The sequence below is a fragment of the Anomalospiza imberbis genome, unplaced genomic scaffold, assembly GCF_031753505.1.
Source record: "Anomalospiza imberbis isolate Cuckoo-Finch-1a 21T00152 unplaced genomic scaffold, ASM3175350v1 scaffold_227, whole genome shotgun sequence".
NCBI lineage: Eukaryota > Metazoa > Chordata > Aves > Passeriformes > Viduidae > Anomalospiza > Anomalospiza imberbis.
Genome location: NW_027099858.1, coordinates 106,202 through 132,631, shown reverse-complemented (window position 1 = coordinate 132,631; position 26,430 = coordinate 106,202). Strand labels below are relative to the sequence as shown.

Sequence of the window (26,430 nt, the reverse complement as noted above, 5' to 3'; positions counted from 1 at the left end):
TCTCTCCCATTCCGGTGCCACCCTGATGCCACCCTGACCCCAAATTCCCGTTCTGTCCCATTCCGGTGCCACCCTGATGCCACCCTGACCCCGAATCCCCGTTCTCTCCCATTCCGGTGCCCGCCGCCGCCCGCAGGTGGCACTGCCGGCCCGTGCCCGCCGGGTGCCAGCCGCGGCACCCCCCGATCGATCGATCGATCGGGTTAATGATCGATCCGCGCCCGCCGCTGATTGGCCCCGCTGCCATCGTGCCAGCCGTGCCCTGCCCGCCTGGCACCGGTGCCCGGGGGGGGTTTAAAGGCGCGCCCGGCACTCGGGGGCACCCCCGGCAGCATGGCACACGCCCTGGCACTGCCCGCTGCCCTCCTGGCAGCGCTGCTGGCGCTGGTGAGGGACAGGCGACACCGCGGGGGGGGCGGGGGGCACCGGCGCGGTGCCAGTCGGGTGGCATTTGGGTGGCACTTGGGGGTCTGAGGGTGGCAGAGCAGGGGGCACCATTCTGGTGCCCAGCTGGTGGCATTTGGGTGGCGCCTGGGGGCACCGGTGTGGTGCCAATCGAGTGGCATTTGGGCGGCGAGGGTGGCAGAGCCGGGGACACCCTTGTGGTGCCAATCGGGTGGCATTTGGGTGGCATTTCCGAGGAGAGGGTGGCAGAACCAGGGGGACACGATTGTGGTGCCAATCGGGTGGCATTTGGGTGGCACTCGGAAGGTTTGGGGGTGGCAGAGCCGGGGACACCCTTGTGGTGCCAGGCAGGTGGCATTTGCGTGGCACTCGGAAGGTCTGGGGGTGGCAGAGCTGGGGACACCCTTGTGGTGCCAATCGGGTGGCATTTGGGTGGCACTCGGAAGGTTTGGGGGTGGCAGAGCCGGGGACACCCTTGTGGTGCCAGGCAGGTGGCATTTGCGTGGCACTCGGAAGGTCTGGGGGTGGCAGAGCTGGGGACACCCTTGTGGTGCCAATCGGGTGGCATTTGGGTGGCACTCGGAAGGTTTGGGGGTGGCAGAGCTGGGGACACGATTGTGGTGCCAATCGGGTGGCATTTGGGTGGCACTCGGAAGGTTTGGGGGTGGCAGAGCCGGGGACACCCTTGTGGTGCCAATCGGGTGGCATTTGGGTGGCATTTCCGAGGAGAGGGTGGCAGAACCAGGGGGACACGATTGTGGTGCCAATCGGGTGGCATTTGGGTGGCACTCGGAAGTTTTGGGGGTGGCAGAGCCAGGAGGCACCATCGTGGTGCCCTCCTGGTGGCATTTGGGAGGGGCTGAGGGGGACACCCCGGAGGTGCCCTTTGGGTGCCCACCGGGCGCCCTTTGGGTGGCATCTGGGTGGCACTCAGAGGTGGCAGGGCCGGGACACCACGCAGGCGCCCACTGGGTGCCCACTGGGTGCCCACTGTCAGGGCTGATGTGGAGGAGCTGGGAGTGGCAGAGCCGCTCCTTGTGGTGCCCTCGGGTGGCACCCGGGTGGCACTGGGGGGGTGCTGTGTGGCACAGCAGGGGGACACTGCTGTGGTGCCCATCCGGTGCCCTCTGGGTGGCATTTGGGTGGCATTTGGGGTGACTGGGGGTGGCAGCGTTAGGGGGACACCTCCGCTGTGCCCATCAGGTGCCACTTGGGGGTACTGGCGGTGGCACAGGGTGGGACACTGCTGTGGTGCCCATCAGGTGCCCCTTGGGTGCCACTTGGGGGGAATGGGGGTGGCAGGATGTGGGGACAATGTCGCGGCGCCCACCGGGTGCCATCTGGGCATCATTCAGAGGAACTGAAGGTGGCAGAGTGTGGGGACACCTCCGTGGTGCCCATCAGGTGCCACCTGGGGTGACCGGGCATGGCACGACTGTGGTGACCCCTCCGTGGTGCCCATCAGGTGCCACCTGGGGTGACCGGGGATGGCACGACTGTGGTGACACCTCCGTGGTGCCCATCAGGTGCCACCTGGGGTGACCGGGCATGGCACGGCTGTGGTGACACCTCCGTGGTGCCCATCAGGTGCCACCTGGGGTGACCGGGCATGGCACGGCTGTGGTGACACCTCCGTGGTGCCCATCAGGTGCCACCTGGGGTGACCGGGCATGGCACGGCTGTGGTGACCCCTCCGTGGTGCCCATCAGGTGCCACCTGGGGTGACCGGGCATGGCACGGCTGTGGTGACACCTCCGTGGTGCCCATCAGGTGCCACCTGGGGTGACCGGGCATGGCACGGCTGTGGTGACACCTCCGTGGTGCCCATCAGGTGCCACCTGGGGTGACCGGGCATGGCACGGCTGTGGTGACACCTCCGTGGTGCCCATCAGGTGCCACCTGGGGTGACCGGGCATGGCACGACTGTGGTGACCCCTCCGTGGTGCCCATCAGGTGCCACCTGGGGTGAGCGGGCATGGCACGGCTGTGGTGACCCCTCCGTGGTGCCCATCAGGTGCCACCTGGGGTGACCGGGCATGGCACGGCTGTGGTGACACCTCCGTGGTGCCCATCAGGTGCCATTTGTGGGGACTGGGCCTGGCACAGTGTGGGACACTGCTCTGGTGCCCACCGGGCGCCATCTGGGCGTCGCTGGGAGGAACCGAAGGTGGCACAGCTGTGGCGACACCTCCTCGGTGCCCACCAAGATCCCCTGGACCCCTCGAGGTGCCCGCACCGAGCCGTGCCCACCCCTGTGCCCGCAGGCGTCGCCGTCGCTGACCCCCGTGCGCCAGGCCGGCGTCTGCGCCTTCTACGGCGAGTGCGGGCGCAACCCCGAGGTCAACGTGTCGCTGGTGCCCTCCAAGGTGCCCTGCCTGTCCAACACGCCGGCGCGGGTGGCATCGGGCGCGCTGCTGGCGCTGCTGCGCTCCGTGTGCCCCGAGCTGGCACGCGGGCACAACGGGAGCGCGCGGGTGTGCTGCAGCTACGCGCAGCTCAGCGCGCTGAGCCTCAGCGTGGGGCTGTCGGGCGCCGTGCTGGCGCGGTGCCCGGCCTGTGCCCGCAACTTCGCCAACCTCTACTGCCACAACATCTGCAGCCCCGACCAGAGCCTCTTCACCAACGTCACGCGCGTGGGCGACTACGCCGCGGTGCCCGGTGCCCGCGCCGTGCTGGAGTACCAGCTCTTCTACCGGCGCCGCTACGCCGAGGCCGCCTTCGCGTCGTGCCAGGGCGTGCGGCTGCCCGCCACGGGCGGCTATGCCATCTCCACCATGTGCGGGCGCTACGGTGCCCAGCTGTGCACGGCGCAGCGCTGGCTGGACTTCCAGGGCGACAAGAACAACGGCTTGGCACCGCTGCAGATCGACTTCCAGCTGCTGCCCGACGGCGCCGAGCCCGGCGAGGGCATCGCCCCGCTGGACGCGCCCGCCTGGCGCTGCGACCAAGCGCCCGACGAGGGCCAGGAGCCGTGCTCGTGCCAGGACTGCGCCCAGGCCTGCCCGCCCGTGGTGCCACCCTCGGGGCCGCCGCCGCCCTTCCGCATCGGCCGCGCCGACGGCGTGCTGGTGGTGTGCGCGCTGCTCTTTGCCAGCCTGGCCCTGGCATTCCTGGCGGCCGTGCTGTGCCGCCGGGGCGCCGCCGGGGCCGCGCCGGAGCCGCGTGCCCGCGGGCGCTCGCGGCGGGTGGGCGAAGGTTGGCAGCGCGTCCTGGAGCGGGCGTTCCGCCGCTGGGGCACGGCGGTGGCGGCGCGTCCCGTGCCGGTGCTGGCGGTGGCGGTGGCGGTGGCCGGCGGGCTCTCGGCCGGGCTCGCCACCCTGCGCCTCACCACGGACCCCGTGGAGCTGTGGTCGGCAGCTGGCAGCCGTGCCAGGCAGGAGAAGGCGTTCCACGACCGCCACTTCGGGCCCTTCCTGCGCACCAACCAGGTGATCGTGACGGCGCCGGGGCGCCCTGGCATCGCCTACGACTCGGTGGTGCTGGGCACCAAGAACTTCAGCGGGGTGCTGGCGCTCGACGTGCTGCGGGTGCTGCTGGAGCTGCAGGACGAGCTGGCGGGCATCGCGGCGTGGGCACCGGGCGCGGGCAGGAACGTGACGCTGCGCGACGTGTGCTATGCCCCGCTGAACCCCGGCGCGCCCGGCGTGGGCGACTGCGCCGTGTCCAGCGTCACGCAGTACTTCCAGAACAACCGCAGCCGCCTGGAGCTCCGCGACTGGCAGCAGGATGGCAAGCAGCAGGGCACCGTGGACTGGCACGACCACCTCATCTACTGCGTCAAGTGGGTGCCGCGCGGGGGGCGCGGGGTCTGTGGGGGCGCGGTGTGGCGCGGTGCCCGTGGGGTGGGGTTGGGGTGGTGCCCAAGGGGCTCTGCCCATGGTTTGGTGCCCATGGGGTGCCCAGGTGCGGGGTTCGGGTGTCCCACGGGGTGCTGGACATGGCACGGCGCCCGTGGGGTGCCCATGTGTGGGGCCGGGGTGATGCCCATGGGGCGCTGCCCATGTTTTGGTGCCCTTGGGGTGCCCAGGTGTGGAGCCACCCGCGTGTCCCCCGTCACTCTGGGGTGCCAGGCCGTGGGTTCAGGGTGTCACCCGCGTGTCCCCAGTGCCAACCCGGTGCTCTGAGGTGCCACCCGCGTGCCCCCCATGACTCTGGGGTGCCGGGCCGTGGGTTCAGGGTGTCACCCGCGTGTCCCCAGTGCCAACCTGGTGCTCTGAGGTGCCACCCGCGTGTCCCCTGTCACTCTGGGGTGCCGGGCTGTGTCTCTGGGGTGCCACCCGCGTGTCCCCTGTCACTCTGGGGTGCCGGGCCGTGTCTCTGGGGTGCCACCCGCGTGTCCCCCATGCCAGCCGGGGTGTTGGGCCGTGTCTCTGGGGTGCCACCCGCGTGTCCCCCATGCCAGCCGGGGTGTTGGGCCATGTCTCTGGGGTGCCACCCGCGTGTCCCCCATGCCAGCCGGGGTGTTGGGCCATGTCTCTGGGGTGCCACCCGCGTGTCCCCCATGCCAGCCGGGGTGCCCGTCGGGCACAGCCCCGCTGACGCCCGCGGCGCTGTCGCCCCCAGCTCGCCGCTGTCGTTCAAGGACATCACGGCGCTGGAGCTGAGCTGCATGGCCGAGTACGGCGGGCCCGTGTTCCCCTACATCGCCCTGGGCGGCTACCGCGGTACGGGCACCGCGCGGGCACCGCCGTGGCACCCCCATGGCACCCCCATGTCCCCGCGGTACGGGCACCGCGCGGGCACCGCGGTGTCACCCTCATGGCACTGCGGTGTCACCCTCATGTCACCCCCATGTCCCCGCAGTACGGGCACCGCGCGGGCACCGCGGTGTCACCCTCATGTCACCCCCATGTCCCCGCAGTACGGGCACCGCGCGGGCACCGCGGTGTCACCCTCATGGCACCCCCATGTCCCCGCGGTACGGGGCTGGGCACCGTCACGGCACCGCGGTGGCACCACAGTGTCACCCTCATGGCGCCTCCATGTCCCCGCGGTACGGGCACTGCGATGGCACCGCCATGGCACCACGGTGTCACCCCCATGTCGCCTCCATGTCCCTGCCTTGTCACCCCCCTGTGCCCTCAGTGTCACCTCCATGTCCCCACGATGTCACCTGCATGTGCCCATGATGTCACCTCCATGTACCCACGATGTGTCCGTGGTGTCACCGCCATGTCCCTGCCATGTCCCTGCCATGTCCCTGCAGTGTCCCCCTCATGTCCTCGCAATGTCCTTGCCATGTCCCCACCACGTCCCCACCATGTCCCCACGATGTTTCCGCCATGTCACCGTCGTGTCCCCACGGTGTCCTCGCCGTGTCCCTGCCATGTCTCCACCATGTCCCTGTGATGTCACCACGATGTTCCCCGCTGTCCCTGCGATGTCCCCACCATGTCCCCCCGATGTCCCCTCAGTGTCCCCACGTGTCCCCCCGACGTCCCCACGATGTCCTTGCCATGTCCCTGCAATGTCACCGCCATGTCCCCACCATGTCCCCATGGTGTCCCTGCGATATGACCTCCATGTGCCCGCCATGTCCCCCCGATGTCCCCACGGTGTCTCTGTGGTGTCCCCTCGTTGTCACCGTGGTGTCCCCGCGGTGTCCCCGTGGTGTCCCCGCGGTGTCCCCGCGGTGTCTCTGTGGTGTCCCCGCGGTGTCTCTGCGGTGTCCCCGCGGTGTCTCTGTGGTGTCCCCGTGGTGTCTCTGTGGTGTCTCTGTGGTGTCCCCGCGGTGTCCCCGCGGTGTCCCTGTGGTGTCCCCGCAGTGTCTCTGTGGTGTCTCTGTGGTGTCCCCGTGGTGTCTCTGTGGTGTCTCTGTGGTGTCCCCGCGGTGTCCCCACGGTGTCTCTGTGGTGTCCCCGTGGTGTCCCCGTGGTGTCTCTGTGGTGTCCCCGCGGTGTCCCCGCGGTGTCCCCGCGGTGTCTCTGCGGTGTCCCCGCGGTGTCTCTGTGGTGTCCCCGCGGTGTCTCTGTGGTGTCCCCGTGGTGTCCCTGTGGTGTCCCCGCGGTGTCTCTGTGGTGTCCCCGCGGTGTCCCCGCGGTGTCTCTGTGGTGTCCCCGCGGTGTCACCGCGGTGTCCCCGCAGGGTCGGAGTACACGGAGGCCGAGGCGCTGATTGTCACCTACTCGCTGAACAACTTCCCGGCCGGGGACCCGCGCCTCGAGTGGGCGCTGAGCTGGGAGCGGCGCTTCCTGGCCGTGGTGCGCGACTTCCAGCGCCGCCACCGCCACCTCTCCGTCACCTTCATGGCCGAGGTGTCCCCTCTGTCCCCTCCGTGTCACCTCCGTGTCACCTCTGTGTCCCTGTGTGCCCCCCATGCCCCCTCCATGCCCCCCGTGCCCGCCCTGCCCCCGGTGCCCTCTCTATGTCCCCATGTCCCCCATGTCCCCAGTGCCCCCCATGTCCCTGGTGCCCCCCATGCCCCCGGTGTCCCCTCTATGTCCCTGTCCCCATGCCCCCAGTGCCCCCCATGCCCCCGGTGCCCCCGGTGCCCTCTCTATGTCCCTGTCCCCATGTCCCCAGTGCCCCCCATGTCCCTGGTGCCCCCCATGCCCCCGGTACCCCCTCTATGTCCCTGTCCCCATGCCCCCAGTGCCCCCCATGCCCCCGGTGCCCCCTCGATATCCCTGTCCCCATGCCCCCCATGTCCCCATGCCCCCCATGCCCCCGGTGTCCCCTCTATGTCCCTGTCCCCATGTCCCCAGTGCCCCCTGTGTCCCTGGTGCCCCCCATGCCCCCGGTGTCCCCTCTATGTCCCTGTCCCCATGCCCCCCATGCCCCCCATGCCCCCGGTGCCCCCCGTGCCCGCCGTGCCCGCCGTGCCCCCCGTGCCCCCTCAGCTGTCGCTGTGCCCTCAGCGCTCTCTGGAGGACGAGATCAGCCGCACGAGCGGGGAGGACCTGCCGGTGTTCGCCACCAGTTACCTGCTGGTCTTCGCCTACATCGCGCTGGCCCTGGGCGAGTACACGGCCTGGCGGCGGGTGCTGGTGAGCCCGGGGGCGCGGGGGGCACGGGGGTGGCAGAGGGACCTGGTGAGCCCCGAGGGCAAGGGAGGGCATGGGGGGTGGCACGGGGGGCACGGGGACCTGGTGAGCCCGGGGACACGGGGGGCACGGGGGTGACACAGGGTCCTGGTGAGCCCCGGGGCATGGGGGGCACGGGGGGCACGAGGGGGCACGGGGGGCACGGTGGTGGGGAACAGGGACCTGGTGAGCCCAAGGGGGTCGGTCTGGAGGGGTTCTGGGCAGTTCGGGGGTGCCAATCCGGGGATGCCAATACGGGGGTGCCGACCCGGGAGTGCCAATCTGGCGGGGTTAGGGGGTGCCAATCCGGGGGTGCTGAGCCGGGGATGCCGAGCCGGGGGTACCAATCCAGGGGTGCCGAGCCGGGGGTGCCAATCCAGGGGTACCAATCCAGGGGTACCAATCCAGGGGTGCCGAGCCGGGGGTGCCAATCCAGGGGTGCCAATCCGGGGTGCCAATCCAGGGGTGCCGAGCCGGGGGTGCCAATCCATGGGTACCAATCTAGGGGTGCCGAGCCGGGGGTGCCAATCCAGGGGTGCCACTGCGGGGTGCCAATCCAGGGGTGCCGAGCCGGGGGTGCCAATCCAGGGGTGCCAATCCGGGGTGCCAGTCCAGGGGTGCCGACCCGGGGGTGCCAATCCAGGGGTACCAATCCTGAGGTGCCGAGCCGGGGGTGCCAATCCAGGGGTACCAATCCGGGGAGCCAATCCGGGGGTGCCAATCCAGGGGTTCCAATCCGGGGTGCCAATCTGGGGGTGCCAATCCGGGGGTGCCAATCCGTGGGGGTTCGGGGATGCCGAGGGCGGGGGTACCGATCCAGAGGTGCCAACCCGGGGGTGCCGCAGGTGGAGTCGAAGGTGACGCTGGCACTGGGTGGCATCGCCGTGGTGCTGGGGGCCGTGCTGGCCGCCATGGGGCTGCTGGCGCTGCTGGGGCTGCCCTCGTCCCTCATCATCATCGAGGTCGTGCCCTTCCTCGTGCTGGCCGTGGGCGCCGACAACATCTTCATCTTCGTGCAGGAGCTGCAGGTGGGGGCACCTGGGCACCGTGGGCACCGGGGGCACCGGGAGGAACTGGGGGAACAGGGAGGCACTGGGGGACACTGGGGGATGGGGGCACCGGGGGATGGGGGGCACCGGGGTCACTGGGGGGCACTTGGAGGCACTGGGGGATGGGGAGCACCGGGGGAAACCAGGGGGCACCGGGGGCACCGGGGGATGGGGGGCACCGGGGGAAACCGGGGGGCACCGGGGGGCACCGGGGGCACCGGGGGATGGGGGGCACCGGGGGATGGGGGGCACCGGGGGATGGAGGTGGCACAGGGACTTGGGGGGCACAGGGTGGGGCACAGGCACTTGGGCGATCTGGGGGGGCCCCTGGGTATCTGGGGCGCCCCTGGGTGCCCCTGGGTGCCCCCTGGATCTGGGGGTGCCCCTGGGTGCCCCCAGGTGTCTGGGGGTGCCCCTGGGTGCCCCTGACCCCGCCCTGGCAGCAGCAGTCGCAGCGGGAGCCGGGCGAGACGCGGGAGCAGCACGTGGGGCGGGTGCTGGCACAGGTGGCACCGAGCATGGTGCTCTGCAGCCTCTCCGAGACCCTCTGCTTCCTCCTCGGTGCGCCGGGGGGCACCGCGGGCACCGGGGGGCACGGGGGGCACGGGGGGGACCGGGGGCGCGGGGACGACTGGGGGCACGGGGGGCATGGTAGGCATCGGGGGGCACCGGGGGGGATCGGGGAGTCCGGGGGCCACCGGGGGGGATCGGTGGGGTCCGGGGGCCACCGGGGGGGATCGGGGGGGTCCGGGGGGCACCGGGGGGGATCGGGGGGGTCCGGGGGGCACCGGGGGCACAGGGGACACAGGAGCATGGAGGGCACAGGGGGCACCGGAGGATGGAGGTGGCGCAGGGACATGGGGGGCACGGAGTGCATGTCTGGTGACCCGGGGGGTGCCAGGGGGGTGCCAGGGGGTCTCCGGTGACCCGGGGGGTGCCAGGGGGGTGCCAGGGGGTCTCCGGTGACCGGGGGGTGCCAGGGGGTCTCTGGTGACCCGGGGGGTGCCATGGGGGTGCCAGGGGGTCTCCGGTGACCCGGGGGGTGCCATGGGGGTGCCAGGGGGTCTCTGGTGACCCGGGGGGTGCCAGGGGGGTGCCAGGGGGGTGCCAGGGGGTCTCTGGTGACCCGGGGGTGCCAGGGGGTCTCTGGTGACCCGGGGGGTTCCAGGGAGGTGCCAGGGGGTATCCGGTGACCCGAATGATGCCAGAGGGTCTCTGGTGACCCGGGAGGTGCCAGGGGGGTGCCAGGGGGTCTCTGGTGACCCGGGGGGTGCCAGGGGGTCTCCGGTGACCCGGGGGTCCCGCAGGTGCCCTCTCGTCCATGCCAGCCGTGCGCACCTTCGCCCTCACGGCCGCGCTCGCCATCGCCCTGGACCTGGCACTGCAGCTCTCGGCCTTCGTGGCCCTGGTGGCACTGGACAGCCGCAGACAGGAGGTGGCACCGGGGGCACCGCGGGGCACGGGCTGGGCACGGGGCGGGTGTGAGGGTCCCCAGGGTGGGCACGGGTGGGTGTGGGAACCCCAGGGTGGGCACAGAGTGGATGGGGATCCCCAGGGTGGGCACAGGGACCCCAGGGTGGGCACAGGGTGGGTGAGGGATCCCCAGGGTGGGTGTGAGGATGCCCAGGGTGGGCACAGGGTGCCCATGAAGCCGCAAGGGTGGCTGAGGGTCCCCAGGCTGTGCCCACGGTGGGCAGGGGACACCCGCGGGGCACGGGGGGGGCTGCAGAGGTGCCGTGCCAACCCCCCCGTGCCCCCAGGCCGGCCGCTTCGACTTCTGCTGCTGCTGCGGGATGGGCAAGGGGGGCACGGCCGACGTGGGCAAGGGGCTGCTGCGCCCCCTCCTCGAGCGCTACTACACCCCCGTGCTGCTGCACCCCCTGGTGCGGCCCGCCGTGGTGAGGGCACGGGGGCACGGGGGGCATTGGGGGGCACTGGGGGCACTGGGGGCATTGGGGGAATTGGGGGCTCGGTGGAAATTGGGGGCACTGGGGGCACTGGGGGCATCGGGGGGCACGGGGGGCATTGGGGCCACTGGGGTGAAAGGAGGGCACTGGTGGCACTGGGGGCATTGGGGGGCACCGGGGGGCACGGGGGGCATTGGGGCCACTGGGGGGAAAGGAGGGCACTGGGGGCACTGGGGGCATTGGGGGGCACCGGGGGCATTGGGGTTTTGGCGTGACACGAGGGGTCTGTAGGGTTTTGGGGGTTCGGGGGGTCCGTGTGGGGGTTTTTGGGGGACACGAAGGGGCCGTGGGGGTTTTGGGGTTCGGGGAGTTCGGGGGTTCGGGGGGTTTGGGGTTCGGGGGGTTCGGGGGTTTGGGGTTCGGGGGGTTTGGTGTTCGGGGGGTTCGGGGGTTTGGGGTTCAGGGGGATTGGGGTTCGGGGGGTTTGGGGTTCGGGGGGTTTTGGGGGTTTGGGGGTTTGGGGTTCGGGGGGTTTAGGGTTCGAGGGGTTTTGGGTTTCGGGGGTTTGGGGTTCAGGGGGTTTGGGGTTCGGGGGGGTTTGGGTTTCGGGGGTTTGGGTTTCGGGGGTTTGGGAGTTTGGGGTTCGGGGGTTTGGGGTTCAGGGGGTTTGGGGTTCGGGGGGGTTTGGGTTTCGGGGGTTTGGGTTTCGGGGGTTTGGGAGTTTGGGGTTCAGGGGTTTGGGGTTCGGGGGGTTTTGCGTTTCGGGGGTTTGGGGGTTTGGGGTTCGGGGGGTTTTGGGTTTCGGGGGTTCGGGGGCCCTGGGGTTTTGGGGTTCGCTCCCTGAGCAGAGCCCCTGCCCAGGTGCTGCTGTTCCTGTTCCTGGCCTGCTCCGGGCTCTTCCTGCTCTTCCACGTGTCCGTGGGGCTGGACCAGGAGCTGGCACTGCCCGAGGTGGGCACCGCACCCACAGCGGTGGGACAGGGGGACAGCAGGGGGACACAGCGGGGGACAGCGGGGACAGACCAGGGGACAATGCAGGACACACCCGGGGGACACCGGGGACACATGGGGGGACAATGGGGCCCTCTGGGGAGAGCTGGGGGGGTGCCCCCATGGGGAAGCTTGGGGTCGCATGGGGGTGTGACATGGGGACACACGACAGGGGTGTGACATGGGGACACATGACAGGAGTGACACGGCCCTGTATGGGGACACACAGGGATGTTGGGACCCCTCTGGAACCCCTCTGAGACCTCTTTGGGACCCATTGGGTGCCCACAATGGTGGTCCATAGATGACCATTGAGTCTCCATTGGGCGCCCATTGAGTGCCCATTGATTGACCATTGGGTGCCCATTGAGTGCCCATTGAGTGCCCATTGGGTGCCCATTGAATGACCATTGAGTGCCCATTGGGTGCCCATTGAATGACTATTGAATGACCATTGAATGACCATTGGGTGCCCATTGAGTGCCCATTGGGTGCCCATTAATGCCCATTGAATGACTATTGAATGACCATTGAATGACCACTGAATGACCATTGGGTGTCCATTGAGTGCCCATTGATTGACCATTGAATGACCATTGGGTGCCCGTTGAGTCCCTATTGGGTGCCCATTGAGTGTCCATTGGGTGCCCATTGATTGACCATTGAATGACCATTGGGTGGCCATTGAAAGACCGTTGGGTGCCCATTAATGCCCATTGAATGACCATTGAATGACCACTGAATGACCATTGGGTGGCCATTGGGTGCCCATTGAGCAACCATTGGGTGTCCATTGAGTGCCCATTGATTGACCACTGAATGACCATTGGGTGGCCAATGGGTGCCCATTGATTGACCATTGAATGACCATTGGGTGGCCATTGGGTGCCCATTGAACAACCATTGGTGTCCATTGAGTTCCCATTGATTGACCATTGAAGGACCATTGGGTGTCCATTGGGTGTCCACTGGAACCTCATTGGGACCCCTTTGGGACCCCTCTGGGCCCCTTGGGCCGCCCCGCGGGTGCCACCCCTGATGCCCGCCTGTCCCCAGGACTCGTACCTGCTGCCGTACTTCTCGGCGCTGAACCAGTACCTGGCCGTGGGTGTCCCCACCTACTTTGTCACCACGGGTGGGTACAACTTCTCCTCGGAGAATGGCACCAACGCCATCTGCTCCAGCGCCGGCTGCGACGCCGACTCGCTGACCCAGACCATCCAGCTGGCCACACTCTTCCCCAACGTGTGAGTGACCGGCGACACCCGCAGGCACCCGGGCTGGCCGTGCCCGGCTCGTGCCAGCCCCGTGCCCCCTGTCCCAGGTCCTACCTGGCCATCCCGGCCACCTCGTGGGTGGATGATTTCCTGGACTGGCTGAACCCCACGGTGCGCTGCTGCCGCATCCACCAGAGCGGGGAGCACAAGGGCGAGTTCTGTCCCTCCACCAGCAGTGAGTGTGGGGCTGGGGGACGGCGGCTACTCTGTGGTGGCCACTGGGTGCCCACCATGGTGGTCCTTAGGTGTACATGGAGTGTCCATCACCATGGCCATTGGGTGCTCACTATGGTGGTTCTTAGGTGTACATTGAGTGTCCACCACCATGGACCACCGTGGACCACTGTGGACCACCGTGTCCACCACCACCATTGGGTGCTCAGCATAGTGACCATTGGGTGGCCATTGGGTGGCCATTGGGTGCCCACTGAATGACCATTGGGTGCCCATTGGTTGCCCCCTACGTTTCCATTGGGTGCCCATTGGGTGTCAATTGAATGACCATTGGGTGTCCATTGGGCACCCATTGATTGACTGTTGGGCATCCATTGGGTGCTCATTGGTTGCCCACCACGGCAGTCATTGGATTCCCATTGGGCATCCATTGAATGCCCATTGGGTGTCCACTGGATGTCCTATGGGTGCCCACTGGGTGCCCATTGATTGCCCATTGGTTATCCATTGGGTGCTCTTTGGATGTCCATTGGTTGTCCATTGGGCGCCAACTGAGTGACCATTGGTTGCCCATTGGGTGGCCATTGATTGACCATGGGGTGTCCATTGGTCACCCACCACGGTGGTCATTGGGTGCCCTTTGGGCATCAATTGAGTGACCATTGGTTGTCCATTGGGTGGCCATTGATTGACCATGGGGTGTCCATTGGTTGCCCACCACGGTGGTCATTGGGTGCCCTTTGGGCATCAATTGAGTGACCATTGGTTGTCCATTGGGTGGCCATTGATTGACCATGGGGTGTCCATTGGTCGCCCACCACGGTGGTCATTGGGTGCCCTTTGGGCGTCAATTGAGTGACCATTGGTTGCCCATTGGGTGGCCATTGATTGACCATGAGGTGTCCATTGGTCACCCACCACGGTGGTCATTGGGTGCCCTTTGGGCATCAATTGAGTGACCATTGGTTGTCCATTGGGTGGCCATTGATTGACCATGGGGTGTCCATTGGTCGCCCACCACGGTGGTCATTGGGTGCCCTTTGGGCGTCAATTGAGTGACCATTGGTTGTCCATTGGGTGGCCATTGATTGACCATGGGGTGTCCATTGGTCGCCCACCACGGTGGTCATTGGGTGCCCTTTGGGCGTCAATTGAGTGACCATTGGTTGTCCATTGGGTGGCCATTGATTGACCATTGGTTTTCCATTGGGCACCCATTGAGTGACCATTGCGCATCCATTGGGTGTCCATTGGTCGCCCACCATGGTGGTCATTTGGTGCCCATTGAATGCCCATTGAATGCCCATTGGGTGCCCGTTGATTGACCATTGGGCGTCCATTGGTCGCCCACCACGGTGGCCATTGTGTACCTACTGCGATGACTGCCGGGCACCTGCCTGTTGCCTGCTGCGGTGGCCACCGCGTGCCCTCTGCGTGCCCACCGTGGTGCCCCGCGGCGCCCGGTGGCCGCGCTGACCCCGCGTGTGCCCACAGCCGACCCAAGCTGCGCTTTGGGCAAGTGCCTGAAGGAGGTGCGGCGGCCCACGGCCGCGGAGTTCCAGCGCTTCCTGCCCTGGTTCCTGCAGGACCGGCCCACCCTGCACTGCGCCAAGGGGTGAGTGGCGCCGCGTGGCACCGCCTGGCACCCTGGTGACACTGGGGTGTGCCACCAGCGGGACACAGCGCAGGGGGAAATGCCACCCACGGGGACACGGAGGTGGGTGGCACTGTGGAGGCATCTAGGGGTGGGTGCCACTCGTGGGGACACTGAGGAGAAGGTGGCACTCGGGGGGAGCAGCCAAGGGCACGCCCGGTGGTGGGGGGCACCTGTGGGGACACATCAAGGGGAGGTGGCACCGGTGGGGACACCTTGTGGAGGTAATGCCACCACTGGGACACACCCAGGGGGAGGTGGCACCTGTGGGGACACATCAAGGGGAGGTGGCACCGGTGGGGACACCTTGTGGAGGTAATGCCACCACTGGGACAGATCAAGGGGAGGTGGCACCTGTGGGGACACCTTGTGGAGGTAATGCCACCACTGGGACACACCCAGGGGGAGGTGGCACCTCTGGGGACACATCAAGGGGAGGTGGCACCTGTGGGGACACCTTGGAGAGTTAAAGCCACCACTGGGACACACCCAGGGGGAGGTGGCACCTGTGGGGACACATCAAGGGGAGGTGGCACCTGTGGGGACACCTTGTGGAGGTAATGCCACCACTGGGACACACCCAGGGGGAGGTGGCACCTGTGGGGACACATCAAGGGGAGGTGGCACCGGTGGGGACACCTTGTGGAGGTAATGCCACCACTGGGACACATCAAGGGGAGGTGGCACCTGTGGGGACACCTTGGAGAGTTAAAGCCACCACTGGGACACACCCAGGGGTGGGTGGCACCTGTGGGGACACCTTGTGGAGGTAATGCCACCACTGGGACACACCCAGGGGGAGGTGGCACCTGTGGGGACACATCAAGGGGAGGTGGCACCGGTGGGGACACCTTGTGGAGGTAATGCCACCACTGGGACACATCAAGGGGAGGTGGCACCTGTGGGGACACCTTGTGGAGGTAATGCCACCACTGGGACACATCAAGGGGAGGTGGCACCTGTGGGGACACCTTGTGGAGGTAATGCCACCACTGGGACACATCAAGGGGAGGTGGCACCTGTGGGGACACCTTGGAGAGTTAAAGCCACCACTGGGACACACCCAGGGGTGGGTGGCACCTGTGGGGACACCTTGTGGAGGTAATGCCACCACTGGGACACATCAAGGGGAGGTGGCACCTGTGGGGCCACCCAGGGGTTGGTGTCACCCGAAGAGCCACCTTGTGGGGGCAGCCGGGGATCGGTGCCACCCACGAGGGTGGTGACACCCAGGGACACGAACAGCAGCGTGGGCACTGCCCGGGTGTCCCCTGGGTGTCCCTGGGTGTCCCCGGGTATCCCCTGGGTGTCCCCTGGGTGTCACCTGGGTGTCCCCGGGTGTCCCTGGGTGTCCCTGGGTGTCCCCTGGGTGTCCCCGGGTGTCCCTGGGTGTCCCCGGGTATCCCCAGGTGTCCCCCGGGTGTCCCCTGGGTGTCCCCGGGTGTCCCCTGGGTGTCCCCTGGGTGTCCCCCAGTGTCCCCTGGGTGTCCCTGGGTGTCCCCTGGGTGTCCCCGGGTGTCCCCGGGTATCCCCAGGTGTCCCCTGGGTGTCCCTGGGTGTCCCCTGGGTGTCCCCTGGGTGTCCCCTTGGTGTCCCCCGGTGTCCCCTGGGTGTCCCCGGGTATCCCCGGGTGTCCCCGGGTGTCCCCTGGGTGTCCCCCGGGTGTCCCTGGGTGTCCCCTGGGTGTCCCCTGGGTGTCCCCTGGGTGTCCCCGGGTGTCCCCTGGGTGTCCCCTGGGTGTCCCCTGGGTGTCCCTGGGTGTCCCCTGGGTGTCCCCTGGGTGTCCCCAGGTATCCCCGGGTGTCCCCTGACCGTCCCGGGTGTCCCCGCAGTGGCCTGGGCGCCTACGACACGGCCGTGAGCATGGACAGCAACGGCACCATCCTGGGTGAGTGCGGAGTGACCACTGACCACTGAGTGACCGCTGAGTGACCACTGAGTGACCACTGAGTGACCACTGACCGCTGAGTGACCGCTGAGTGACCACTGACCGCTGAGTGACCACTGAGCACTGAGTGACCACTGAGTGACCACTGAGTGACCACTGAGTGACCACTGAGTGACCACTGAGCACTGAGTGACCGCTGAGTGACTCTGAGTGACCACTGAGTGACCACTGAGCACTGAGTGACCGCTGAGTGACTGCTGAGTGACCACTGAGTGACCACTTACCACAGAGTGACCACTGAGTGACTGCTGACCACTGAGTGACCACTGAGAGACCGCTGATTACTGATTGCTGAGTGACCACTGAGTGACCACTGACTGCTGACCACAGAGTGACCACTGACCACAAGAGTGACCACTGACCCCCGGGAGTGACCACTGACTCCCAGGGGTGACCACTAACCATTAGAGTGACCACTGACCACTGGGGGTGACCACTGACCCCCAGGAGTGACCACTGACTCCCAGGGGTGACCACTAACCATTAGAGTGACCACTGACCACTGGGGGTGACCACTGACCCCCAGGAGTGACCACTGACTCCCAGGGGTGACCACTAACCATTAGAGTGACCACTGACCACTGGGGGTGACCACTGACCCCCAGGAGTGACCACTGACTCCCAGGGGTGACCACTAACCATTAGAGTGACCACTGACAACTGGGGGTGACCACTGACCCCCAGGAGTGACCACTGACTCCCAGGGGTGACCACTAACCATTAGAGTGACCACTGACCACTGGGGGTGACCACTGACCACCAGAGTGACTGCTGCCCCCAGAGTGACCACTGGCCCCGTGGCGCCCGCTGCCCCTGGATTGACCACTGCCCCCAGAGTGACCACTGCCCCCAGAGTGACCACTGCCCTCAGAGTGACCATTGCCTCCACGGTGACCGGTGCCCCTGGATTGACCACTGCCCCCAGAGTGACCACTGCCCCCAGAGTGACCACTGCCCCTGCGGTGACCGGTGCCCCTAGCCTGACCACTGCCCCCAGAGTGACCACTGCCCCCAGAGTGACCACTGCCCCCATGGTGACCGGTGCCCCTGGACTGACCACTGCCCTTAGAGTGACCACTGCCCCTATGGTGACCGGTGCCCCTGGACTGACCACTGCCCTTAGAGTGACCACTGCCCCTATGGTGACCGGTGCCCCTAGACTGACCACTGCCCTTAGAGTGACCACTGCCCCCATGGTGACCGGTGCCCCTGGATTGACCACTGCCCCCAGAGTGACCACTGCCCCCAGAGTGACCGCTGCCCCCAGAGTGACCATTGCCTCCACGGTGACCGGTGCCTGGATTGACCACTGCCCCCAGAGTGACCACTGCCCCCAGAGTGACCACTGCCCCCAGAGTGACCATTGCCTCCACGGTGACCGGTGCCCCTAGACTGACCACTGCCCTTAGAGTGACCACTGCCCCCATGGTGACCGGTGCCCCTGGATTGACCACTGCCCCCAGAGTGACCACTGCCCCCAGAGTGACCGCTGCCCCCAGAGTGACCATTGCCTCCACGGTGACCGGTGCCTGGATTGACCACTGCCCCCAGAGTGACCACTGCCCCCAGAGTGACCACTGCCCCCAGAGTGACCACTGCCCCTGCGGTGACCGGTGCCCCTAGACTGACCACTGCCCCCAGAGTGACCACTGCCCCCAGAGTGACCACTGCCCCCATGGTGACCGGTGCCCCTGGACTGACCACTGCCCTTAGAGTGACCACTGCCCCTATGGTGACCGGTGCCCCTAGACTGACCACTGCCCTTAGAGTGACCACTGCCCCCATGGTGACCGGTGCCCCTGGATTGACCACTGCCCTCAGAGTGACCACTGCCCTCAGAGTGACCACTGCCCCCATGGTGACCGGTGCCCCTGGATTGACCACTGCCCTCAGAGTGACCACTGCCCTCAGAGTGACCACTGCCCCTGTGGTGACCGGTGCCCCTAGCCTGACCACTGCCCCCAGAGTGACCACTGCCCCCAGAGTGACCACTGCCCCTGCGGTGACCGGTGCCCCTGGATTGACCACTGCCCCCAGAGTGACCACTGACCATAGAGTGACCACTGCCCCCAGAGTGACCACTGCCCCCAGAGTGACCACTGCCCCCTTGGTGCCCGCTGCCCCCATGGTGCCCGCTGCCCCTGGATTGACCACTGCCCCCAGAGTGACCACTGCCCCCTTGGTGCCCGCTGCCCCCGTGGTGACCGGTGCCCCTGGACTGACCACTGCCCCCAGAGTGACCACTGCCCCCAGAGTGGCCACTGCCCCCAGAGTGACCACTGCCCTCTTGGTGCCCGCTGCCCCCGTGGTGACCGGTGCCCCTGGATTGACCACTGCCCCCAGAGTGACCACTGACCATAGAGTGACCACTGCCCCTGGATTGACCACTGCCCTCAGAGTGACCACTGCCCCCAGAGTGACCACTGCCCCCAGAGTGACCACTGCCCCCGTGGTGCCCGCTGCCCCCGCGGTGACCGCTGCCCTGTCCGCAGCCACGCGCTTCATGGCGTACCAGCGGCCGCTGCGCACGTCCCAGGAGTACACGGGTGCCCTGCGCGCTGCCCGCGCCTTGGCAGAGCGCATCACGGGCACCCTGCGCGCCGTGCCCGGCACCGACCCCACCTTCCGCGTCTTCCCCTACACGTGAGTGGCACTGCCACCCCGCGGGCGCCGCCACACGCGGGGGGACCCGCTGGGGGCCCGGGCTCACTGTGGGTGCCCGCTGAGCAGTGGCCAGGTGGCGGTGCCCAGCTCAGGGTGCCCGTTCTGGGGCGATGGGGGTGCCCCGGTTGGGGGTCACAAGGGGGTGCCCAGGTCAGGGGTCACTGTGGGTGCCCATTTTAGGGGTTCCCAGGTAGCGGTGCCCAGCTTAGGGGTGCCCATCCTGGGGTCAGTGGGGGTCCCAGCTTAAGTGAGGGGTGCCCAGATCAGGGTGCCCATCCCTGGGTGCCCAGGCCAGGGCTTAGAGGGCGTCCCAACTCAGGGGTGCCCAGGTAAGGGATGTCCTCACCAGGGCGCCCAGTGCCCATTTGGGGTGCCCAGTGCCTATTTCAGGGTGCCCAGTGCCCATTTTGGGGTGCCCAGTGCCCATACCGCGATACCCAGTGCCTATTTTGGGGTGCCCAATGCTATATCAGGGTGCCTGGTGCCAATTTTGGGGTCCCAGTTCTCATATCAGGGTGCCCAGTGCCCATATCACAGTATCCAGTACCCGTTTCGGGGTGCCCAGTGCCCATATTAGAGTGCCCAGTGCCCATATTAGAGTGCCCAGTGCCTATTTTGGGGTGCCCAGTACCCATATCAGGGGTCCCGGTACCCATTTTGGGGTGCCCAGTGCCCATATCAGGGGTCCTGGTACCCATTTTGGGGTGCCCAGTGCCCATTTTGGGGTGCCCAGTGCCCATATGAGAGTGCCCAGTGCCCATTTTGAGGTGCCCAGTGCCCATATGAGAGTGCCCAGTGCCCATTTTGGGGTGCCCAGTGCCCATATGAGAGTGCCCAGTGCCCATATTAGAGTGCCCATTTTGGGGTGCCCAGTGCCCATTTTGAGGTGCCCAGTGCCCATATGAGAGTGCCCAGTGCCCATTTTGGGGTGCCCAGTGCCCATATGAGAGTGCCCAGTGCCCATTTTGGGGTGCCCAGTGCCCATTTTGAGGTGCCCAGTGCCCATATTAGAGTGCCCAGTGCCCATTTCGGGGTGCCCAGTGCCCATATTAGAGTGCCCAGTGCCCATTTTGGGGTGCCCAGTGCCCATTTTGAGGTGCCCAGTGCCCATATTAGAGTGCCCAGTGCCCATATTAGAGTGCCCAGTGCCCATTTTGGGGTGCCCGGTGCCCATATTAGAGTGCCCAGTGCCCATTTTGGGGTGCCCAGTGCCCATATTAGAGTGCCCAGTGCCCATTTTGGGGTGCCCGGTGCCCATTTTGGGGTGCCCAGTGCCCATTTTGGGGTGCCTGGTGCCCATTTTGGGGTGCCCAGTGCCCATTTTGGGGTGCCCAGTGCCCATTTTGGGGTGCCCAGTGCCCATATCAGGGGTCCCGGTACCCATTTTGGGGTGCCCAGTGCCCTTTTTGGGGGGCCCAGTGCCCATATCAGGGGTCCTGGTACCCATTTTGGGGTGCCCAGTGCCAATATTAGAGTGCCCAGTGCCCATTTTGGGGTGCCCAGTGCCCATATCAGGGGTCCTGGTACCCATTTTGGGGTGCCCAGTGCCCATATCAGGGGTTCTGGTACCCATTTTGGGGTGCCCAGTGCCCTTTTTGGGGTGCCCAGTGCCCATATCAGGGGTCCCAGTACCCATTTTGGGTTGCCCAGTGCCCATATCAGGGGTCCCAGTACCCATTTTGGGTTGCCCAGTGCCCATATCAGGGGTCCTGGTACCCATTTTGGGGTGCCCAGTGCCCTTTTTGGGGTGCCCAGTGCCCATATCAGGGGTCCCAGTACTCATTTTGGGTTGCCCAGTGCCCATATCAGGGGTCCCAGTACTCATTTTGGGTTGCCCAGTGCCCATATCAGGGGTCCTGGTACCCATTTTGGGGTGCCCAGTGCCCATTTTGGGGTGCCCAGTGCCCATATTAGAGTGCCCAGTGCCCATTTTGGGGTGCCCGGTGCCCATTTTGGGTTGCCCAGTGCCCATATCAGGGGTCCCAGTACCCCTTTTGGGTTGACCAGTGCCCATATCAGGGGTCCTGGTATCCATTTTGGGGTGCCCAGTGCCCATTTTGGGGTGCCCAGTGCCCATTTTGAGGTGCCCAGTGCCCATATTAGAGTGCCCAGTGCCCATTTTGGGGTGCCCAGTGCCCATTTTGAGGTGCCCAGTGCCCATATTAGAGTGCCCAGTGCCCATTTTGGGGTGCCCAGTGCCCATATGAGAGTGCCCAGTGCCCATATTAGAGTGCCCAGTGCCCATTTTGGGGTGCCCAGTGCCCATATGAGAGTGCCCAGTGCCCATTTTGAGGTGCCCAGTGCCCATATGAGAGTGCCCAGTGCCCATTCTGGGGTGCCCAGTGCCCATTTTGAGGTGCCCAGTGCCCATATTAGAGTGCCCATTTTGGGGTGCCCAGTGCCCATTTTGAGGTGCCCAGTGCCCATATGAGAGTGCCCAGTGCCCATTTTGGGGTGCCCAGTGCCCATATGAGAGTGCCCAGTGCCCATTTTGGGGTGCCCAGTGCCCATTTTGAGGTGCCCAGTGCCCATATTAGAGTGCCCAGTGCCCATTTCGGGGTGCCCAGTGCCCATATTAGAGTGCCCAGTGCCCATTTTGGGGTGCCCAGTGCCCATTTTGAGGTGCCCAGTGCCCATATTAGAGTGCCCAGTGCCCATTTCGGGGTGCCCAGTGCCCATATTAGAGTGCCCAGTGCCCATTTTGGGGTGCCCAGTGCCCATTTTGAGGTGCCCAGTGCCCATATTAGAGTGCCCAGTGCCCATATTAGAGTGCCCAGTGCCCATTTTGGGGTGCCCGGTGCCCATATCACGATACCCAGTGCCCATATTAGAGTGCCCAGTGCCCATTTTGGGGTGCCCGGTGCCCATTTTGGGGTGCCCAGTGCCCATCTCAAGGTCCCCGGTGCCACAGCGGTGCCAGCGCGGTGCCACCCGCAGGGTGACGTACGTGTACTACGAGCAGTACCTGACCGTGGTGTACGAGGGGCTGGTGACGCTGGCACTGTGCCTGGTGCCCACCTTCGCCGTGTCCTTCCTGCTGCTGGGCATGGATGCCCGCTCCAGCCTGGCCACGCTGCTCACCATCGCCATGGTGCTGCTGGGCACCGTGGGCTGCATGGCGCTCTGGGCAGTGCCCTACAACGCCGTGGCACTCATCAACCTCGTGGCGGTGCGGGCACGGGCGCCGCGGGGGCACGGCGAGGGGCACGGGGACGTGGGGTGGCACGGGGCACGCTGGGTGGCACTGGGATGTGGGGTGGCACTGGGACATGGGGCACGGCACGGGGCATGGGGACGTGGGGTGGCACGGGGCACGCTGGGTGGCACTGGGACGTGGGGTGGCACTGGGACGTGGGGTGGCACAGGGACACGGGGCACGCAGGGGGGCACGGGGACGTGGGGTGGCACTGGGACGTGGGGTGGCACGGGGACATGGGGCACAGCGGGTGGCACCGGGACGTGGGGTGGCACTGGGACGTGGGGTGGCACAGGGACACGGGGCACGCAGGGGGGCACGGGGACGTGGGGTGGCACGGGGACGTGGGGTGGCACAGGGACACGGGGCACGCAGGGGGGCACGGGGACGTGGGGTGGCACAGGGACACGGGGCACACGGGGTGGCACGGGGACGTGGGGTGGCACAGGGACACGGGGCACGGCACGGGGCACGGGGACGTGGGGTGGCACAGGGACACGGGGCACACGGGGTGGCACGGGGACGTGGGGTGGCACTGGGACGTGGGGTGGCACAGGGACACGGGGCACGCGGCGGGGCACGGGGACGTGGGGTGGCACAGGGACACGGGGCACGGCGGGTGTCACGGGGACGTGGGGTGGCACAGGGACACGGGGCACGGCGGGTGTTACGGGGACCTGGGGTGGCACTGGGACACGGGGCACGCAGGGGGGCACGGGGACGTGGGGTGGCACAGGGACACGGGGCACGCTGGGTGGCACCGGGACGTGGGGTGGCACAGGGACACAGGGCACGGCGGGTGGCACGGGGATGCGGGGTGGCACAGGGATGTGGGGCACATTCGGTGGCACTGGGCACGTGAGGTGGGACATGGGGCGGCTTTGGGGGGCACAGGAGGTGGCAGCAGGAGCTGGGGCATACGGACTGGCACGGGGGTGGCTTTGGAGGCACGGGGTGGCTCTGGTGGCCCAGGGGCCGGCTCTGGTGGCCCAGGGGCTGGCTCTGGGGGCACGGGGTGGCTCTGGGGGTGGCTCGGGTGGCACAGGGTGATTCCGGTGGCCCAGGGGGTGGCTCCGGGGGCACAGGCGGTGCCCGGGCTGACAGCCCGGTGCCCCACAGGCCGTTGGCATCTCGGTGGAGTTCGTGTCCCACATCACCTGCGCCTTCGCCCGCAGCCGCCAGCCCACGCGGGTGGCACGAGCCGCCGAGGCCACTGTCACCATGGGCAGCAAGGTGGGCACGGGGGACACCGCGGGACACCCTGCCGCGATCGGGGTGGCACCGCGGGACCCCGAACCCTCCTGGGCTGGGGGTGGCACCGTGGGACCCCAAACTCTCCTGGGGCTGGGGGTGGCACCGTGGGACCCCAGACTCTCCTGGGGCTGGGGGTGGCACCGTGGGACCTCCTGGGGCTGGCACCGTGGGACCCCAAACCCTCCTGGGCCAGGGGCTGGCACCGTGGGACCCCAGACTCTCCTGGGGCTGGGGGTGGCACCGTGGGACCTCCTGGGGCTGGCACCGTGGGACCCCAAACCCTCCTGGGGCACGGGTTGGCACCGTGGGACCTCCTGGGCTGGGGGTGACACTTTGGGACCTCAAACCCTCCTTGGGCTGGGGGGTGGCACCGTGGGACCTCCTGGGGGTGACACTTTGGCGACTCCAAACCCTCCTGGGGCAGGGGGTGACACTTTGGGACCCCAAACCCTCCTGGAGGTGGGGGTGGCACCGTGGGACCCCAAACTCTCTTGGGGTGGGAGGTGGCACCGTGGGACCTCTGGGCTGGGGGTGGCACCGTGGGACCTCCTGGGGCTGGCACCGTGGGACCCCAAACCCTCCTGGGGCAGGGGGGTGACACTTTGGGACCCCAAAGCCTCCTGGAGGTGGGGGTGGCACCGTGGGACCCCAAACTCTCTTGGGGGTGGGGGTGGCACCGTGGGACCCCAAACTCTCTTGGGGTGGGAGGTGGCACCGTGGGACCTCTGGGCTGGGGGTGGCACTGCGGGCCGCTGTCCCCCGCGGGACGGTGTCACCCGGGGGTGGCCGCTGTCCCCCGCGGGACGGTGTCACCCAGGGGTGGCCGCCGTCCCCCGCGGGACGGTGTCACCCAGGGGTGGCCGCTGTCCCCCGCGGGACGGTGTCACCCAGGGGTGGCCGCCGTCCCCCGCGGGACGGTGTCACCCAGGGGTGGCGGCTGTCGCTGTCGCCGCAGGTGGTGGCGGGGGTGGCCATGACCAACCTGCCGGGCGTGGTGGTGCTGGCGTTCGCCAAGGCGCGCCTGGTGCAGATCTTCTTCTTCCGCCTCAACCTCATCATCACCGTGCTGGGGCTGGCACACGGGCTGGCATTCCTGCCCGTGCTGCTCAGCTACGTCGGTACGGGGGCACCGCGGGCACGGGGGACGGGCACGGGGACAGGGACAGTGGCACCTCCGGGACAGGGACAGGGACGGGGACAGGGACAGGGACAGTGGCACCTCTGGGATAGGGACAGGGACACCGTGTCACCTCCGGGACAGGGACAGTGGCACCGCGGGCACGGCACGGGGACAGGGATGGGGACAGGGACAGGGACAGGGACAGGGACAGTGGCACCTCCGGGACAGGGACAGGGACAGGGACAGGGACAGTGGCACCTCCGGGACAGGGACAGGGACAGGGACAGGGACAGTGGCACCTCTGGGATAGGGACAGGGACGGGGACAGGGACAGGGACAGTGGCACCTCTGGGATAGGGACAGGGACACCGTGTCACCTCCGGGACAGGGACAGTGGCACCGCGGGCACGGCACGGGGACAGGGACAGGGACAGGGATGGGGACAGGGACAGTGGCACCTCTGGGATAGGGACAGGGACAGTGTCACCTCCAGGACAGGGACAGTGGCACCGCGGGCACGGCACGGGGACAGGGATGGGGACAGGGACAGGGACAGGGACAGGGACAGTGGCACCTCTGGGATAGGGACAGGGACACCGTGTCACCTCCGGGACAGGGACAGTGGCACCGTGGGCACGGCACGGGGACAGGGACAGGGATGGGGACAGGGACAGGGACAGTGGCACCTCTGGGATAGGGACAGGGACGCCATGTCACCTCCGGGACAGGGACAGTGGTACCGTGGGCACGGCACGGGGACAGGGACAGGGATGGGGACAGGGATAGGGACAGTGGCACCTCTGGGATAGGGACAGGGACACCGTGTCACCTCCGGGACAGGGACAGTGGCACCGTGGGCACGGCACGGGGACAGGGACAGGGATGGGGACAGGGACAGGGACAGTGGCACCTCTGGGATAGGGACAGGGACGCCATGTCACCTCCGGGACAGGGACAGTGGTACCGTGGGCACGGCACGGAGACAGGGGCAGTGGCACCTCTGGGACAGGGACAGTGTCAACTCCAGGACAAGGACAGGGTGGCACTGGCACCGAGTCTGTGTCACCTCTGGGACAGTGGCAGTGTCACCATGTCACCTCTGCAGGAACAGGGACAATGTGACACTGGGTCTGTGTCACCTCTGGGACAGGGACAGGGACAGTGACACCGTGCCCACTGTCCCCTCAGCGTGGGGGACAGGGACAGTGTCACCTCGGGGACAGTGACACCGTCCCCATTGTCCCCACAGGGCCCAGGCCGCAGGTGCCAGCGGGGGAGGACGCGCCAGGGGACATCGCGCAGGGGACAGCGCTGGGCCTGAGCAACCCCCACTTCAAGGACACGGACACAGACACGGACAGGGACACGGACAAGGACAGGGACAAGGACACGGGCAAGGACACGGGCAAGGACAAGGACATGGACAAGGACAAGGACAAGGACACGAACAAGGACACGGGCAAGGACAAGGACAAGGACACGGGCAAGGACAAGGACAAGGACACAGACACGACCAAGGTCACGGACAAGGACAAGGACACAGACACGAACAAGGACACGGGCAAGGACAAGGACAAGGACACGGACACAAGCAAGGACAAGGACACGGACAAGGACAAGGACACGGACACAAGCAAGGACAAGGACACGGACACGGACACGAGCAAGGACAAGGACAAGGACACGGACACAAGCAAGGACAAGGACACGGACAAGGACAAGGACACGGACACGAGCAAGGACAAGGACACGGTGTCCGGGAAGGGCTGA

The 26,430-nt window shown here is 67.1% G+C and overlaps 1 protein-coding gene across 1 annotated transcript; it reads left to right on the top strand.

Moving 5' to 3' along the window:
- Window positions 1-314: 314 nt before the first annotated feature.
- LOC137466488 (NPC1-like intracellular cholesterol transporter 1) lies at window positions 315-26,430 on the top strand. Its single transcript, XM_068178217.1, has 19 exons — window positions 315-387; window positions 2,670-4,186; window positions 4,969-5,069; window positions 6,490-6,659; window positions 7,263-7,391; window positions 8,273-8,455; window positions 8,923-9,037; window positions 9,784-9,911; window positions 10,237-10,374; window positions 11,245-11,334; window positions 12,430-12,620; window positions 12,698-12,825; window positions 14,319-14,439; window positions 16,311-16,366; window positions 18,919-19,069; window positions 22,028-22,259; window positions 23,406-23,519; window positions 24,496-24,658; window positions 25,910-26,430. The coding sequence occupies exons 1-19, from the start codon at window positions 334-336 to the stop codon at window positions 26,428-26,430; spliced, it is 4,302 nt and encodes a 1,433-aa protein (XP_068034318.1). The 5' UTR covers window positions 315-333.